The sequence below is a fragment of the Sander lucioperca genome, chromosome 20 (assembly GCF_008315115.2).
Source record: "Sander lucioperca isolate FBNREF2018 chromosome 20, SLUC_FBN_1.2, whole genome shotgun sequence".
Lineage (NCBI taxonomy): Eukaryota > Metazoa > Chordata > Actinopteri > Perciformes > Percidae > Sander > Sander lucioperca.
The window spans coordinates 5,356,397-5,375,962 of NC_050192.1; the positions used below are offsets into that span (position 1 = coordinate 5,356,397).

Consider the following 19,566-nt stretch of genomic DNA (forward strand, 5'->3'; position numbering starts at 1 on the left):
CCAATCATAAAACAGGACACCAGCACGTATCCCAGCATGCTCGGCCAGTGTGTTTATGTGCATCACAAGCAGGGTCGGATCCAAAGGGGGCCCGAGGCTAAAGACACGCAACAGTTAGGGTTGTTGGAGTAAAGTGGGTCAAAACACAAACACATCAAATGTCCTGACATGACACCAACAGCACTGAATGGCACTCATGGCACTGAGGCTGCAGAGGCCACTCCTATCAAAACTTATAAATGAGTGGTTTCAAACACGACGGTTGGGGCTCTTGAAGGGGTCGTAAGATAAATGTGAGGGGTCACAAGTTGAAAAGAAGAAAAAACTGTCAAAGAAAAGCTTTTTTTGTTGAGAAATACAGGATTGTGTTGTAAAAATGATTCAAGTTAAATTATCTAAGAAGGGAAATCACTCTCACAGTCGTATGCAACCTGTGACGAGGAGTCGTAGTTCGGCATTGGTTCATTTTAAAGAGTCATCAGCCAAAATCTTTGGAAAGCATTGAGCTAAATGAGCAATTGGTTGATCAACAGAAAAGTTGTGATTGGCGACACCCGTGGTCACCGTGGTAACAGCAAGTTTGGTTTAATACTATATGGCAAACACTCATTGAGCAGCTACTTCCTCAGCTATACAACAGAAGAGCAGCTGGTGTATCTGTTTACAGTACAGCCAAACAAATGAATGTTGTTTTAATAAAGAAGTCAATCGTCATCTCTCTCGTTTTTGTTTAGAGAGAGAGATCACTATTGTTCTTGTCTTTGTTTCTATAAAAAACAATAAAAAATGTGAATGAGAAGTCAATCAGTAATAATAGAACCGCGATCTGACTTCATGCTGCACACGGCACGAGTAGTTTTCCACGCAACAGAGCACAGTGAAGTTTGTTAGATAGTTAGGCTAACAGCTACTCCCTGCAGTATTTAAAACCGATCCCTTGAATTAAAAAAAAATACAGAAAATGATTGGGGAACACTTTACTTGAAGGTATCGACATAATCATGACATGACAATGTCATAACTATGACATGACACTGTCATGAACGTGTCATAAACGTTATAAACAAGTCATAAACGTTTACGACTTCTGTCATTAAGTGTCATTTGGTTTTTGTCATGACAAGTTGACATTGTTTGGGGTGTCTTGATTATGACAACTTGACATTAATCAAAGTGACATTACCAGAAGTTGTCTTGGTCATGACAAGTTGACATTAACCAGGATGACATTACCAGAGGATGTCTTTGTCATGTCTTAATAAGGACACTCCAAAGAAATTGAATGTCAACTTGTCATGACCAAGACAACTTCTGGAAATGTCTCTTTGATTAATGTCAAGTTGTCATAATCAAGACAACTCAAACAATGTCAACTTGTCATGACAAAAACAGAATGACACTTAATGACAGAAGTCATGAACGTTTATGACTTGTTTATAATGTTTATGACACCTTCATGACAGTGTCATGTCATAGTTATGACAGTGTCATGTCACGATTATGTCGATACCTTCAAGTGTTACCAATGATTGTTGTCCTGTTCAATGGTCACATTTTTGATAAATAATATTGGTTAGCACTAACCACAATAAATACATTACATTTCCTGTGGCAGCTTCAGAATAAAAGCAATCCCTGAAAAAAGCCATTACTGAATGTAACTACATTGAGTGGCTATTGCAGAAAAAAATGCAGACCACAAATACTAAATACTAAAAACTGAGGTTTGATTTCATGAAATTCCTAATCTAATCTGCGATATGTTTGATAATAGATTAATTCTTCATGTTTTTCTTAACCAGAAATACCAAAAATTGATTAGTACCAACTTCAAAAAGGTGAATATTGGTTTTCTTAGTCATCTGTGATAGTAAATTGAATACTTTGGGTTTTTGGACTGTGGACTTACTTTGGTGTGGAGAGTAATAAGCAAAATCTTTCTTTGTCATTTATGATGGTAAACTGAATACCTTTGGGTTTTGGACAGTTGGTGGGACAAAACATGTGATTGGAAGACATTACTTTGCGTTCTGGGAAATTGTGATGAGTATATTTTTAAGTTTTCAAAGACTAAGCGATGAATTGACGACAATAATTGTAGTTGCAGCCCTGCTTTGCAGCTTCACATTTATACAAAATGCATGTTTGCAGATGGCCGGTGCATTAAATAACAAATCTGCATTTAAAATCACAGCTTCTTGTCAATCTGTGAGCTGACTTATCTTCCTCTCAGGACTGCTGCTTGAGACGTACACGATCAGCGTCTCCGTTTGCCTCCCCTGGTGGATTCCGTCACTGTCAAGAGCTGCTGATACAGCGTTGAATATGATGCTGATGCTCCTCCTCTGATTAGAGAGACAAAGCTGCTTTCAGACCAGAGGATGACCTTGTTAGCTTCAGATCAGGGACGGAGCCGGTCACTGATGCCCATAAGCCTCTCTGTCAGTAGCTGATCTTAGATGTGAAATTATCTCATCTTTCACTGACTCTTGACATAACCCCACCCCCTCCCCCCCCCCACAATATAGCATGTAAATGCTTCATCACAGACTTTCCTGTTATCATTGCGGTATGGCATTATTGATAATGGGCTTGTGCTGTACATCTGCTGATGCAGTAGTAGGAAGAAGAAGGAGAAGAAGAAGGGGGGTAGAGGGGGGCTGACCTTCCCTTATTCGCCAAACTGTCTTGGTGCCAGGTTTCTCTCTCTTCCTCCCTCAGTCTGACTCTCTTTTCTCTTCGGTTGCAAGACTTTTGAACCCCCCCCCCCCACCCCCCCATCCCTCACCACCACCACCCTCTAACCCCCCTGCAGCCTTGTCTAAGGAGACGTCCGCCCCAGTGAACTCATTGACCAGGGAAAGGCTGGTTTTCACTCCCTTCTGGTGTAGAAAGAAGAAAGTGTTCACTGCAAAAAATGTGCATCTCTGCAAGTCATTGTGAACAGGAGTGAGTTTTAAAATTTTAGAATCACAAGTTTTCTTCTGTGGAAGTGTTTAAAAATGATGCCATCACAATAGTTCCACTTACTAACAATGCATTCCCACTTTTTAAAGGATATTTTCTTGAATGTAATGCAATATTTTTGATTATAGGTAAGGGGGCCGGCATTGTAAAAAGAGAATTATAGTCACAAAAGAAAAATTATGCAAACAATTTGACATCAAGCAGTCACTTTATATTTGGAAGAATCTATATATGTTAACAAAAAGCAATAGACTTGCAAAAAAAGACACTTTTTGCAGTGTTAACAGCATCCCGTCTGGTCTCTCCTGCCAAACAAATGTCCGAGTCAGAGAGACACAGACAGCGGTGCAGAATGCAAATGAATGTGAGTGGATGAAAGTGAGAGGACTGAGGAAGAATTAGAGTGGATGAAAAAGCCAGGGAGAGGGAGGATGGAGGCTGTGTGTGTGGGGACTGCAGGGCTGGTACCCGAGATGGGACGGAATGTGTGAGACTGGGGATATGTCTGGGCGCACACACACACACACACACACACACACACACACACACACACACACACACACACACACACACACACAGGTTCACTTGAGGACACACATGCAAGAAAGCTCATGCATGTACACACACTTAATTAGTACAGCAATCCTCTATTCTTTTGATTAGTCTGAGGGTTTTTTTGCAGCTCAAGGGGTTCTCTGTGTTATGTTTCCTCTTTTATCAATTGACTAAAACAAAAAACTTTACAAAAACAATGAAAGTATCTTTTGCAAGTGATTGTCGGGGTAGTTTTTCTGTGTATGTATTACTTTCCTAAGCTTTGTGGTTAAACAAAGTGTAGTGCGGACACATGCATTCAAGGCAGATATTGTTATCAAAGCCCTGTGCTGTGCCATACACTGTTCATATGGAAGAAATAAAGGTGCGTCATGGAGCAAAAGCAAGAAATGGGGCGCTTGTTTTGATATGCTATGTTTCCGTAGTAACTTGCAGGGGTCACAGTATTTTGGCAAAAAGGCCAGGAAATTCCGTGGTGCCTGTTGATGATCAAAACCTACTTTTTCAAAAATATCTCTGGGACAGTTTAACTGTTTGTGATCGCTGAACATGCTGGGAGTGGCAGGGTTTTCATCAAATCACATCAGTTTCTCAGGAAACTAAATGTGGAGGCTGCACCCCCCATTTACTTGTGATGAAAACAATAGAGTCAATGTGGACTTCTAGCTGTTATTTACTGTAAGTTTCTCTGTTACCGGTCTGTTCAGCTAATGGGAAAGTGTCTTGTTCTTTGTAGCTGAACAACCAACAGGGAGGTCGACAAAAAATTGACTATTAGTCTAAAGTAGGTGATTCATTTAAGTCTAAACAATGCTGATTAGTTGTGTTAAAGTCGCACTAATCAATATCTTTATATAAACAATGGATCGAATGAATATGTGTTATACGAAAGGTGTTGCTTGTAGTGACAAATTGTGACTTATCACCCAACAGGCAGCTGTTTTAAGAAAAGGAGCTCAGATAAACCCATTGTAGGCTACTCTACCTGCTCAGTACCAAACGGCAAAGTTAGCAACTAGCTGGTGAACTAATGCCATGTTTCCTCTGCATGGTCAACTCACATTTTTAAGTACAAGTGGTTTTCTCTCTTTGTTTTCCACTGTGGATAGTACCCCCTCAGTGCAGGCGGACGCCATGCGAAACTGCCGTGACATCTTTTTAACGCAACACTCGCTGAATCTTTTCATTGGCACCCACACACCTACACTATGTCAATAGTACAGCGTAGTGTACGCCGTAGTTTTAAGGGCTGCAATATTTTTTTAAACCTGGGTCGAGTGAAGAAAAAAATTGCGGTGGTGATGGTAGCTTGGCTATTTAAAAATGGCAGGTTTGTGAAGGATGGCCCGTGTCACAACAGTGACGATTATCTCTGACCAATCAGTGGTCTGCAGTGTTTTAACTCCACCTTCTAGTATTGGCTCAGCTCGCTCGGAACTTCGACCGAGGTGGTACTGAAAATAACCGTTCTAATGTGTAACAAACTGATCTGGACTGCTTGGTGGAAACACAACTATAACAGTGGAGCATTTAGCAGCTAAAGAGACATATTTCCCCTCAGGAGATGGTGAAGAAGAAAACTTTCTGAAAAATTGCTGCCTGCTGCAGCTGGAAACAAAGCTGACGAGAGCAAATAGACTGAACTGTACAGTGATTATGCTAAAAAAGCTAAAACAGGCTAAAGAAACTGCAGCTTGGTTGCAAAATTTGGTGCTAATTCTCTGTCTTTGACCAATTGTCACCCCTCATTAGAGGTTATGGCCTTAATAGTTCTATGAAAGACTAAGAAGATTTTTGCTTCTCTGATTGTTTAATTTGAAGGATATTTCAAGGCCTGAGGAGGTGAAAGTATCCAGTATTTCAAAAAGAAAAGCAAAAATTAGAAAACATATTTTTGTGCAACAGAAATATAGTTTTCTTTGTTATATATTTGATCATCTCCTGTCCCCATGACTGCAGGTGCAACGTATGGCACTTCTCTGCGTAGTGTTTATATTATTTTGTCTACCCCCTGCCCTGTACTTGTGACACCATGGAAATCTCTAGACCTGTTAGAGCCTGCAAGCATTCCGTCTGTTACAAAATCCAGGAATGTTCCACTGAGTCACGAACAAAAACACAAAACAAACCAATACTTGAACAATACCATGTATAGTAATTACAGTCTTAATATGCGGTTTGGTAAAACACAACTAATCCTGGAGAGACAAACCACACACAAGAGCCAAATATCCCAAAAGAAATGCACACATTCAGGACTTTTTAGTGTCAGTGATATTGCAGCGAGCTGTCCGTGCCATCCAGCTTTACTCATAATGTGCTGCCTCATACTGAAATTAGAGCTGGACGAGGGCCTGCGCAAGATACCTCAAAGAATGCATGGAAGTGTACTGTTTGTGCTGTTTACTTATCCCAAGACGAGGAGTGGTTTTGGGGGGTAAGGGGCTACTGCTCTTTGGCTCTCTCCGGCTGGCTGGGGAGTGGGTGTGGTGCTCCTCTCTGCCCACCACCTGGCACCGTGGAGGCTATGTCTAGTAAAGAGACCTCTGCCAGGCCTCAATTACGGGGGGAATAATCCAGGACACACTGAAGCAATTACAGCCCCATATAAATCAATATGCTTTGGGTTAAAAAGTGATCTGCTCCCAACACTCTGGAGAGGCTCTGACTCAGTCGGCCTTTGATTTCTTGGAGAGACGGGAGCAGTTTCTCTGGAACAGGGAAGAGATGCTGCTCTAGTCGCTGTGGTTTGAACTGTCACTCAGGCCGAGTAAACAGGTGACACGGACTGTGAGGAAGAGCAGAGGATAAATATTGATTTAAAGTCACTGAGCTTGTATAAACAATCATTGGGCAATTCATGTTGCATAAAGTAAAACAATGCATAAACAAACAAGCTTCCCTGCAAATGACAACGTAAACAGATGTATTTATGCATGCTATCCATGAGATACGGATGCTAATGAAGGATAAACACGGTAGTATACATGTATAAGGAAGCTTACAGAGTCAAGAGCTTCCAACACAAGCTGAGGCAGCAGGGGGCAATACTTGACTGCTCTCCCTCCCTTGTGAAATACAGCCGCTAAGCTGCTGATGCTCATTATCACTACTATACTGCCATCTTCTGGTTCCTAGAGCTACTGACAAAACACTAAGCAGCATTGCTGAACCTGCTGTGCACTCAAACAGGATTCAAAAATGTGTTTTGCTTTTACTTTCAATGGATGTTTGAGCTTCACCGTTCAGAACGATGTATGTGCAGTTTGACATCTGCTGAAAGAGGAACATTTTCTGTTCTCATCTTAATCTTTGACATGTGTACATACAAGGAGGATTTTGTGACATCACAAGTAGTTTGGGAGCCAATCGTGGTCCAGTATGAAACCTACACAAGGGTGACGTGGAAACTTAAAGCCTCCTGTGTGTACACACACACACACACACACACACAGACACACACACACACACACACACTGAACTTTACAGTAGTTAGAAATGAACATTATTTGCATATTTGTGGATTCTGGATTTTTTTTTATGAGGGAGAAGCAAATTTATTTATTTTTGTGTAATTTTCAACGAGGTATTTGAAGCTTGTTACGGGAAACATCTCAAACAAATGATCATTTAAAGCATCTTTCATATAACACTTCTGAAGGAGAGCTTAAATATTTAATTGTAAGATTCAATATGTTATGAAATAAGGTGAATATATTACAAGTAGGTCATCTTTTAATCAGTGTGTTATTTTGCATGTAGGGCTGGGCAATATGGCCAAAATCAGGTCATTTCATATCTTGAAAATGATATATGTATCATGATATAGCATGTTTTCTGGTAATTCAATAAATAAACAGTCTATACGAAATAACCACATGGTAAAGCCGGTTTTAATCAAACTGTCTGAATTAAATACTTGAAAAATTTCATTTCAATTCATTTTTTTAGGAATTTTAGTGCCAAATGAACATAACATGCAAGGATCAGTGTAAAGCGCCGTAAAGTGTCTTAACGCAGTTCAGCTGCTGGTTTTTGATATATAATAGCCAAAGGTCTCATTTAAAATGTCAGAAAACCATGAAAGACATCTACAACAGTTTACTAGAGCCCTGGGTGACAACTTTAAATTGCTTATTTTGTTTGACTAACAGTACAAAACCATAAAGATAATTAATGTACACTAACAGAGTTAAACACATAATTGATCATCCAAACTGTTGGCAATTATTTGTTTGATTTCCTGTCACTGGACTCTCAATCGATAAACTTTGTCATCGCTATTATTTAAATAAAAACAAGGGAGCAAAAATGACATTCAAGATAAATTTATTTCAAAAAGCCATGTAAGCAGAAACAATACATTGGCCTTCAATATATATATACATGCCTCATAGATCATCAATGTGCTTCATAGAACATGTGAATCAACACAGTAAAGCAACAAGGAGGAAAAAGAACCAACTTAGAAATTGGTAACAAAAATCGAATAAAGAGCAAACCAAGAATGAAGTGTTTTAAAGTGATGATGATACCAGCTCAGAACGTGTGTGTGTGTATATGTATGTATGTATGTATGTATGTATGTATGTATGTATATATATATATATATGTATATATATATATATAAATAAAGATGACAACCTGCATGAAATACAAGGATTTCTACTGAAATTCTATTCTCACTTCATTAGCGAATGATGGTTCGACTTTCACGTTGTGACTGAGCGAGTGTTCCCAAAGAGACTTTTTATGGAGGAACGCTAAGCCGCACTCCTCACATACGTAGCTCTTTGGTTTCCCGGCGTGAGTCCGTCTGTGTTTCTTCATGTGATAGGACAACCTGAAGCCTTTATCACATACGTCACATTTGAATGGCTTTTCTCCTGTGTGGATGCGCATGTGCGACTTCAGATATCCCGACTGAATGAAGGCTTTCCCGCACACTTCGCACTTGTACGGGCGCTCCCCGGTGTGATAGCGGTTATGGAGCCGGAGCTCGTTGGCGGTCAGGAAGGTCTTGCCGCACACTGTGCACTGGTGTGGCCGCTCGCCTGTGTGGATGAGCTCGTGCCTCTTCAGGGACGTCTCCTTCATGAACTGCTTCCCACAGCTGTTGCAGGGATACCTGACGCCGATGTGGATTTGTTCGACGTGGTTCGTCAGCTGCAGCCTCGTGCGGTAGGCCATGTCGCACTGTGTGCAGGCCCAGGGCTTCTCCTCGGAGTGGGTTCCCATGTGCACCGTGAGCTCGGAGGCCGAGCGGTAACACTTCCCACACTGCCAGCACAGGAAGGGTTTCTCCCCGGTGTGCTTCCTCTGATGAACCGTCAGACAGTTGGAGGACCGGAACTTCTCTGGACACATGCTACAAATGTAAGGGAACTCTCCTTTGTGGATTCTTTGGTGGATGGCGAGGTAGGAGAGCTGGATGAAGGTTTTGTCACATTGTGCACAAGGATACGGCCCGTTGAACTCGTGCTGCTTCTCGTAGTGTTCCCTCAAGCGCCGCAGCAAAGTAAAAGTCTTATCGCACATCGTGCACTGCATCGGCCTGTGCATGAGCTTGTGTCTCTCAAAGGCGGGCTCGTTGGCGAGTATCTTGCCGCACTCTTTGCAGTAGAGCGGATCGTGAATCCTCTGGTGCACTTTGAGCATCGTCATGCTCTTAAACTCTTTCCCGCAGTCGTCACATTTCATGATATCACTCACTTCCACTTTGCAAACGTTTTGTTGGTGCTCCTTCAAAGCGGACGGGTATTCAAAGTGTTTGCCGCAGTTGGAACACCACACGGGTATTTTCAGGGTTGGGCCCTGTTGTGGGTCAGCGGTGGTGACGTCGCTTTGGCTGGGACCAGCTCTCTGCTCTTTTTTCCACGAGAATCGGGTGATTTTCTTATGACAAATGGCATAAATCTGGTGTCTTTTCAGCCCGTGCATGTGTTTAAAACGCTTCTTGCAGTGGACGCAGTGATAAGGGCGGTCCTCTGTGTGACACTGTATGTGCCTGTTCAGTGTTTTGACACTGTCAAACGCCCGAGAACAGACAGGACACACTTTAGATGATTTTTTCTTGACTTTTTGCACAGGCGAAGGAGACTCTTTAGAAGTGCCTGCCGGTGCATCCAGGTGTATTTCATTTTTATCAAGGTTACCTGCATTGGCTTCAGCCAAAATCTGTTCCACTGTCTTGCTCTGCTCCTCTCTGATTCCCTCGTGACCATGAATAATCTGATGCTTCTTCAACGTGTCCTTGTACTTGAAGCCCTTCTCACAAGTGAGGCAAATAAAAGGACGCTCTTCCGTGTGAGATCGCAAATGCTTTGCGATGTCTGCTGTGCAAGGCAGGACTCTGCTGCAGATGGGACACACTTTGCCCTCCGTCGACGCCTCCGATGGTGGCTGTGGATTTGAGCGCTGCGTCTCTCTCTTCTTCGGCCTTTTCAGCTCTCTGCTCTTACAAATCTCCTGCTGGTGTCTCTTTAAGACATAAGGATTCTTAAATTTCTTCTCACAGAAACAACAGTTATACGGGCGGTCCTCTGAGTGGGACCTCATGTGCCGCTCCATGTCTGCTAGACGGCCAAAATACTTCCCACACAGAGCGCAATTTTTGTTTTCCGACATCTCAGAAGTGCTGGGATCTCCTGCGTCCTCCTCTTTAGCATTGTTACTGACCTCATCCTTCTCATGAACGCGCATGTTGTGTCGGTTCATGTCGTAATGGTCCCTGAATCGTTTGTCACAGTTGGCGCACTTGTACTTGAATTCCCGATTGGCAGAATGAGTTTCCTGGTGTCGTCTCATGGCTGCAGCCCGCAGGAAAATCTTATTGCACACAGGACATGTCTTATTATTGGGGTACTTTCTTCTTTGCCTCTTAGCTGTTGTTGAGTCTTTTTCTTTTACAGCTTTTCTCTTTACCTGGAGCCTTTTGCTTTGTTTCAGTGGTTGAAAAGCTGCTGGCTTCAGGGCATCACTGACATCCTCAGTTTCATCCATATTTACTTCATCTTCTTCCTCTTCTTCTTCTTCTTGTTCATCATCATCATCATCAGGCTCAGGATCAACCAAACCTGACGGCGGTTCTATCTGTATGTAGTCCAACAGTGTCACAGTTTCACCCTCCACCTGAACAGTCATACAACCTTGCATATGCTCTGATGAAGGCTGTAACTGTATTTGGTCTGCATCAATTACAACCTTTTCCAGCTGAGGGAGGGAGAGCGAAGAGAGGATGCAATTCCCAAAGGAAGAAGGAATGGTCTGCGTTTCATCTGTGGGGAAAATAAGAATCCCATCAGTTTTATGGTCAGTGGCTATAAACAAAACCAAAAAAATCAGATAAGAAAAAAAATGTGTTTTATTCTCAGGAACCCATCGTTTAATCTTATATCCCTCTGCCATCCATACACATAGTGCCACTGAAATTGAAGTTGTTTAAACTTATAAATGGAATGAATTAATAGAAGAATTTTGTTAGATAGTGGTCTCACTTTTAAACAGAATAACCTGTGCAGAAACTGGGTTCATATACAATACAGTATGTTTTTGTGAGTATAATATAATAATTTATGTATGTATGTACAGTGACTTGCATAAGTTTACACACCCATGCTAAAGTTAATTAAAAGAAGAATAAAAAAAAAACGTCTTTTGGAAATTGATCTTAATTAAAAATAATTAGGAAAAATCCAATCTTTAAGGACACCAATTGTCTTTGTGAATAAATAATGTATCATAAATAAATAAATGTTCTTCCCTAAAATATGGTGAAGGGTATGTGATGATGTGGGGCTATTTTAATTCCAAAGGCCAAGGGAACTTTATCAGGATGCATAATATCCTGGATCCATGAAATAACTGGCCTTTAAAAATAAAAATCTGCCTGTCTCTATAGGAATTTAACATAAGGGTGTACTTACTTATGCCCCCTGTATTTTAAGGAAGAACATTTATTTATTTATTTATTTATGATACATTATTCATTCACAAAGAAAATTGGTGTCCTTACAGGTTGGACTTTTCCTAATTTTTTTTTAATTAATTAAGATCAATTTCCAAAGACATTTTTTTTATTCCTCTTTTTAGTCAACTTTAGCATGGGTGTGTGAGCAAACCACTGTATGTATGTAAGTATAATAATTATAACTGATTGAATTGAATGAAGGTTATAATACTGTACATGCGGCCCAGATAGACTCAGACTCACCAGATAAATCAAAATGTCCTAGTGTTGTGTGGTAGAGGAGCACAGTTTTCAGGTGCTGTGGGTCAGGAACAGAGTGCACACACTCCTCCAGGGCAGATGGGACAGCACTAAGCAGGGATGCAGTCTAGGGAAGAGAAACAAGATTACAGTAAGAAAAAGTAAATACAAATTGAGCTGAAGACACACGCTCAACTGTCTTACTTGTGTGTTTTAAGTTGGGCTACTCAGAAATGTCTGTAATTTTGTCTGGATGTTCACAGGTTTTGAACACAGGGCAAACATAAATGGATATAAGAGAGTATAAGCAATATAAAAAAACACGATGATGGGTTATTCTGAGCTTTAGTTATGTCAAACAAATACTGATAGTGAAACAGGAACCATAAAAGTCAGTGAGATTTCATGAGTTACACTGTGGGCTACAACTTGAGCCCTATTGTTTTGCCTTTATTTGTTTACAATTTGGCACCATTAAAAGTATGCCGAATTATCTATTAGCAGTTCCTGTTTGCAATGTACCAACGGATGTACAGACAACTATCACTGAAATACTTTGATACCCTAGAAAACTTTGAAATGTGATGCTTCATGGGAAGTTCTGGAGTTATAAGGAGCATCTTCTTTCTATGATTTCTAAGCAGATGTATGGCACTTATTTGCGAATATCGGAGATCATGATATCCTCCGGAAGTGTACACCGGATCCAAAAATAGGAAACAGAAGAGCTGACTGGTAAAAAGTTCAGTTTTCTACAGTGGTTCCAGTACCTGCTGAATATCTGGTATTGGAAGAAGCTTCTCCAGTCTGGACAGGAAGTCCAGCATTAGCACCTGTAGAGCGCTGTCATAGTCAGGCCCAAAATCCGTCGGAAAAACATCCTGAAACAAAGTGTACAGTTTAATGTTCAAGTGCCCCACAACCACTGCATATTATACTGCATATTCTGAAAAGAATAGTATAAAGAAGGTCATCCTATACATTAAAAAAAAATTTCACAAACCTGGAAAAACCTCTCCTTCTCTTCAGCGTCTTTTAACAGCAATTCAATTTGATCCACAAAGTTTGATTCTGGAAACTCGACCTCTGCAAAACACGGCTGGAAGAAAAAAATGTACAAGTGTAGTTTAAGCAGACGTTTTCCATCAAATTGTCATATCATTTATCAATTGATGACCCACATATTGCATTTAAAAGAGGCTAACCTGTGCTGCCCAAGTGGATACGAGGGTCTTGATCCGCTCCAGGTGCATCTCGATGGTTTCTGTATCTCTTATCTGCTCGGCCCGACACATTTCAAGAACCACCTGCAACAAAAGGTTTCCCATCAGGGTAAATACTCCTGACAGTACAGCACCTGGAAATGTGATTCACTAACAGCAGACACACAAGAGTCAGAAATGTGGAATTTAAATCTTTAATAACCCTTCAGATGAGACATACGGTGCCTTGCAGGTGATGCTGACATTTTCTATATAAGGAATATTAAAACCCTTCATCAGCTTCACCTTTACTGTCCGTCAGGCAAAAACTTAGCTTTTTTATGGTTTAGATGCTGTAAATTTTTATGTAATTACCAACTGAGTCAAAGGGGACCGCTAGAATGCAGACTGCTTGTTTTGACAGCTAAACATCTGCACGGGAGAAATGAACTGCTGTGGTTGTCTGTTAATGTTTACTTTCAAAATCCATCAACTGTCTTTGCCAAACACACAATTGTAATATCCTACAGTCTTACCCGCGCTCTGAGCCCCAGGAGGAGTTGAGCTTTCTGATCTGCATTCAAAAGTTCAGGTACAATTTCTGAAACGGTGCTGATGAACTCCTCCACCATCCCATAGTCCTGCACGCTGCCCCTCTGGACGGCCTGCCACATGGCTGCAGAAACCAAGCGCAGAGGGGGTATGAAGAGGCGAAGAGACGGCAGCAGAAGAGGTGAATCTGCAAAATATTTCACAATGTCAAACTCTGAATTTAAATGATATTGAAATATGTTCAAAGTTAAGCCTTTTATTAAAAAATGAATAAACATTGTTACTGTTTATACAAAAAATATTTTACACAAGCTCATTTCATATTTTGAATGGATTACACACAAATAAGAACAAATATTTTTTATTTATAAAAAATAACAGTAGATATTTATTCTCATTACACGGTTTCAGTAAAGAGTTTATAGGCATTCCATGGTCTAGTGTGTGTAGTCTTTAGTGTCAGAGGTTTATTCATGGAACTTATTACAAATTTTCTTTAGGAAAAACTGAATACCTCCAGTTTGCAGAATACTGCTGTATACACATATGTATCAAATCTAGCCCGCCCTGCATTTCTTAGGTATGTATGAAAAATGAATTTGTATTTTTACTATTTTACCATCTTATTAACCTGTGCCGTATTAACGCCTCCCCCATAAGTGATGTAGCCTATTTCATCTTTTTATTACTGCTTGTTACTGCTTTGCATTGTCGAACGGTGCAAGAAGATGGCTCGGGTCTGTGTTGCTTGGCTGTGATTCGATGATTGCACGGCTTGTTATACTGAACGGGGACACTGTTGATGTGTAACTGTGCTAATGTCTTGCTGCTTCCTGTAGCTCTGCATGGCTTATTGAGAAAGCTTGTTTGTTGCTCTGGCTGTCTGTATGGTGTCTTGTTGACTTCTGTCTGTATTGTTTAACCTGTACTAATGTCTTGCTGTTTTCTGTTGCTCTGGTCTAAAATCATCTGGCCAAAGGACTACAGTTGAAAATTAGCCAGCTGGCTAACACTGGCACATTTACAGAAATGGTGATTAATGTGTGTTGTCCTTTATAAAATAAAGAATAAATATACATATATATTAAAACATGAAACTGGCATCATAGAGAATAAATCAACTTACTATTGTCAGTGTCAATCTAAGTTTAAAAAAAGTGTCTAAAACACATCCATGACACCATATAGGTGCCATAAAACATGCTTTATTTAAAATAAACCACTTCAGAGACATTTCTACTAGCTTCTTTGTCTGGCAGCGACACAATGTCCATAGGCTATACTGTAAAAATAAGACAAATGACTTATATTAAAAGGGCTTTCATGACCAGATTAATTCATCTAGTGGCACAATGCCAAAACATTTGGTTACAGTTTCTCTAATAGTAGAAACTGGTTTTCTTAGTCTTTTATAATAATACATTGAATATATTATTATGGTATTGGACTGTATGTCAATGAACAAAACAAGCAATTACGCTAACTTAGGTTTGGGATATTGTGCAGACTATTTTTCAGCATTTGCTTACATTTTATGGACAAAATGATTCATGAAACAAAGCCCTACTTCAAATATCAATGAAGTACAGTACACACAGCTGATATATATACATATGGCAGCTTAATTATACATTGCCTGCAACCCCAAAACCAACCAGTGGTACTATGCTGGAACCTACATGACGTCAGGTTTAATGTATGTAAATTATTGTGTGGTAAATAAAACACACATTTATCTATTTAATCTATCTATCTATCTATTTAATCTAACCTGAAATAACGAGTGATTTGTCGTCGTTTTCCATCATATTTCCAAACTATTCCTAACAAAACTTTTAACTAATTATGCAACAACCAGTGACCCTGGGCCCCGGGTCAGTTACCCTGGCGTGCCACAAAACTCCAAATGGCCCTAGTTGCCTTCATGGACTAAAAACTGTGTCGTAATTATGACTCACCACACATGACCATCACAACAAAGTGGTAAATATTGCTGTAAATGTCTGTGCTACACAAGTTGATATAATGGTAATGTAAATGTGACATTACTTTTCCTTTTGGGCATTTTGTGTTTTTCTATTTTAGCTTGACTTTAGGACGTTAGCTGTCTTGTATTTTTGTTTTTAGCAACTAGCTAGCTAGCTATGCAGTTTTGGTTGAATCCCATGAAGGCAACGTCTGTCAGCTGACTGTTAGTGCTCAGTTGCTAACTAACGCTTATCTATGCCAACAGTTAGTTGCCACTAACGTTACGTTAAAGCGTTTCTATCATGATAAAATACCAGTATGGATTAACTACCCAGCTAGCTAATAACTAGCTTAGCTGAGGCGAAGCTCCATCTGATAACTAACGTTACCGCACACATCAGCTCGCTAGCGCTGTACACAAAGCCACCGCCATCTCAGAGCGGGGTACGCCATGTTTGAAATCGGGCGCTCACATTCCAAAAGAAAACCCGATAGCTCGCGATGGGTGGTATATGTTTAAATTATCATTGACTTACCGTTTTCGGCGCGATATGGGCTCTCCATTTTACCTCGGAAAATATTCAATGAGATAAGCAAATGAACTCGGGGTTGTTGCGAGTCGACGTCCGCCCGACCCTGCTGTGCAAGTTGGCGGGGAGGAAGGGCGGCTCGATATTCTGTTCGGAGTGCGCAGGCGTAGTCAATGACATACGTTTCACTAGTTTCATTCAGTAACCGCGGTGTATTGCGGGGTTAATGTCCACTCATACGACCTGCTAAGACATTTCTTATGTTAACTTTCGTCTAGAAAACAATAGTGTGTATTAATTTGACCAACTTTAGGGTTGCCTGCAGAGGAAACATGTTGTTTTTCTTCGCCTTGGGAATGTCAGGCTTACATGGAGCTGTTCTGGTGATTACCGCCACCCAATGGCCATTTGGGGAAACGAGCCCAAACGTTTATTTTTAAAACAATCATCTTCTGTAGTACATTTTTAAAATGTTTTTCAATAAGCCTTATTTCATATAACAGAACGGTTAAATAAGTAATTTAACTCTATAATCACCTTGATAAGTTACTATTTTAGCTATTGTAGATTGTAGAGAATAAGTATGTATTCAGTTTCGTCGGAAAATTAACCCCAGTGATTATTTTTGGCTGTGATAGACATTATATAACAGAGTTGCAACTAACAATTATTGCAATAAAAAAAGAAGAAGCAAATATTCACATTTGAGGAGCTGGAATAAGTGATTTTTTTTTGTCATTTTTGTTTAAGAAAAAAATACTTTGATTAGTTGTCAGTGTTGTAGCAGTTTACATTCCTGTTGTTCAACTCATCAATTAATGAAGTAATTGTTCCAGCTCTGATATTTGATATATTTGTTGTCTTCAGCATAAATTAATCTACCATGTAGCACCATTTAGTTACATCAGGGACAATTCAGCTTTGGCTTGAGGTCAAAGTACATTAAAGTACAATCAGAAGACTCATCATGACCTATGTTTTGTTAAACAGAAATATGTTTTTCTCAGCTTTACAGGTTTCCTTGATGCAATGAATTATGGGAAAACTGCCTCCACTTTTCTCAAACGTTACCATGGCATGTACTAATCAGGAAAGGGCAGACTTGATATAGTTAAGCTTCATGTAATACGTGGTATTATATGATAACGTCATGTCGTTACAGCCTGTTACAACCAATATTTACATCCAAAAATTGAGACATATTTATTTATTGTGGTGTAAAGAAAATAACAAATATTTCTAAATGGCCTAACTGTTAACCTAATGTATCTATTCATACTGTATATATAAATAACTATTATTGAACTTGCACAGCTATGATGGTATATTTCTTTCATGAAAGAATGTTGGTAGGCCAGTTCCTCCGTTGGTGCAGTGTATTTTTGTGGAGACAGAAGAAAAAAAAGGAATCCCCAAAAAAGGAATCACAGCCAAACTCTCCTCCAGAGTTTTTATGAACTTGTATTTTTCTTCATCAGTCTGACTGCAGACAGTCCACTGGCTTTGTGAGGGAGCTGTCATGACTTTTAGTACCTTGAGTCATTTGCTCGCTAGAAGTAAGAGGATCGATAAAACACCCTGCTGCTGGACTGTGGCCAGATTTGTCACATTTTTATTAAGGGGATGCTGCAGTGTCCTTGTAAAAGAATATTGTTATTCCAAACCAAGACTGCTTTGTTTGCTTATATTGTGTTGCTTTATAATGTCCCTAATTTTGCTCCACATGTTTTGTTCAGCTTCTCAGGGAAGTTTTCTAATAAATAAAGCAAAGACAAAAACAAAAAAACACACGGTTTAAACTCTGGTCGTTTATTAGCTGTCCACAAAAGCATGTCATGGAACAACAGAAACTGTAGCACGAGTGTAACATTCCTTTTTGTTGTTATACTCCACCACATCCCTGCTTCTCACACCATGTATAATTTATATTATATATATATTGTATATATATATATATATATATATTTTGTACAATATACATGTTCTCATCGAAGGAAAAATAAAAGGAAAAGTTCATCCCCCATCCCTCCCGTAGATTTGAAATCTAGTGAATATCCCATGCATGTTTCCACTGTGTCTAGGAGAAATGTTGTTTATTACCAGGAACAAATACGCAGGCAAATAAATGCTCAGACAAATTAAGGGGAGTGTGTTGTTTGACAACGCTGGTGTACAAAGCACATTCTCAACAACATTAAACAAGAAGAGCCATGCGAACCGACATTTACTCTACGGCTTTGACCCAGTTGTGAATCAAAAGGGCCAGCACAGGGGCAAGCTAAAGTTAGTCATTTGCTAATGGCATCACATTAGACTAGACTGATAAAAAAAAACAGATTAATTAAGATTAAATAAGTCTTTTGGCTTATTCTCTTATTCTAAATATTCAGCTGCTATTTGATCACAATAAGACTAAGCTCACTGTTAAGATACTAATGCTTTTGAGTGTGTGTGTGTGTGTGTGTAACACTGGCACAAGAAGTGCTTGACATCATTATGAACCTTTTTACCTCTGTGGAGACAAAAATGGTTTGCATCTTTAAGTTACATTTCACCTTTATAGCACACTTCAGTTCAAATGTGGGCATGTGTGATGATTCAATAAAGCAAAATATGAATTATTTCAACCAGAGTCTAAATAAATTATCATCTTCATTAAAGCCATCAGGGTAAGATCAACCGACTGGCAGCCTATAAGTTAGAAATATTCTTTTGAAATGAGTGAAAGACATTTCAAATAAAATACACCATGGGATGTCATAAAAGTATAAACAAAAATAGTATATTCAGTTTTTTTTCTTCCAGTCACTCATTTGTCTGTTATGTGTCTTTCAATTCACATTTATACTGTAGCTCTATATCCTGTGGCATATTATTCACTGTACTACTCAGAGTAATACAGTCTCATGGAAATATTGCTTAAGTATCTTTTTTATATAATCTTTTTCAATTTTGTAAAACAAAATAGCTGTGAAATGTAAAATAAAATATATAGTGCTATGTATGTAGGTAAGAAAATAAAGTTTAAAGGATAAGATCTATATTTAATTTTCTGTAACTATTTACAGAACTTAAAACCAACTCTTACATGCCTATGTTTCTCTTAAAATGTGTATTTTTGGCCCACAACAAATATTGAAGTAATTTTGAGTGTGCTACAATATTTTAAGATTTGTCTCTTAATCTAAAGTTACAGTCGGATTAATGTAGAAACAACATCACAAAGTATGAGGACACTTTAGAGACATTTGCATTGTTGGAAACAGAGGGAAGCATCTTTTTTTTTGGTTTGTTGCTGGACTGCAGATATTGCACATTTTGTAAATATTTTGTTACATTCATAAAATGTGCTGTAGGTTCTATGATTTTCTCCTAAATTGAGATGTATTGTGTCTGAGTGAGAGGGCTCATGGTACAGTCAAACAACAGGGCTGATATCCCAGAGGCTGCTGCTGAATGGCGGGTTTGATGTTTGGTCCTTTTAGATTTGATAATAGTATTATCTAATGCACGAAAAATGAAATCATGTGGAACAAAAGGTTACATTTCCACAAGATTTCTGTTTGAGTTTCTTAAAGACACA

General features: G+C 39.4%; 1 protein-coding gene across 1 annotated transcript; it reads right to left on the bottom strand.

Moving 5' to 3' along the window:
* Positions 1-7,834: 7,834 nt before the first annotated feature.
* Positions 7,835-16,328, bottom strand: LOC116060135 (zinc finger protein 14-like). The gene is made up of 7 exons (XM_031313568.2): positions 15,990-16,328; positions 13,470-13,672; positions 12,937-13,038; positions 12,735-12,830; positions 12,502-12,612; positions 11,735-11,858; positions 7,835-10,799 (listed from the first exon to the last, which is right to left on the bottom strand). The coding sequence occupies exons 1-7, from the start codon at positions 16,015-16,017 to the stop codon at positions 8,188-8,190; spliced, it is 3,276 nt and encodes a 1,091-aa protein (XP_031169428.1). The 5' UTR covers positions 16,018-16,328; the 3' UTR covers positions 7,835-8,187.
* Positions 16,329-19,566: the final 3,238 nt, after the last annotated feature.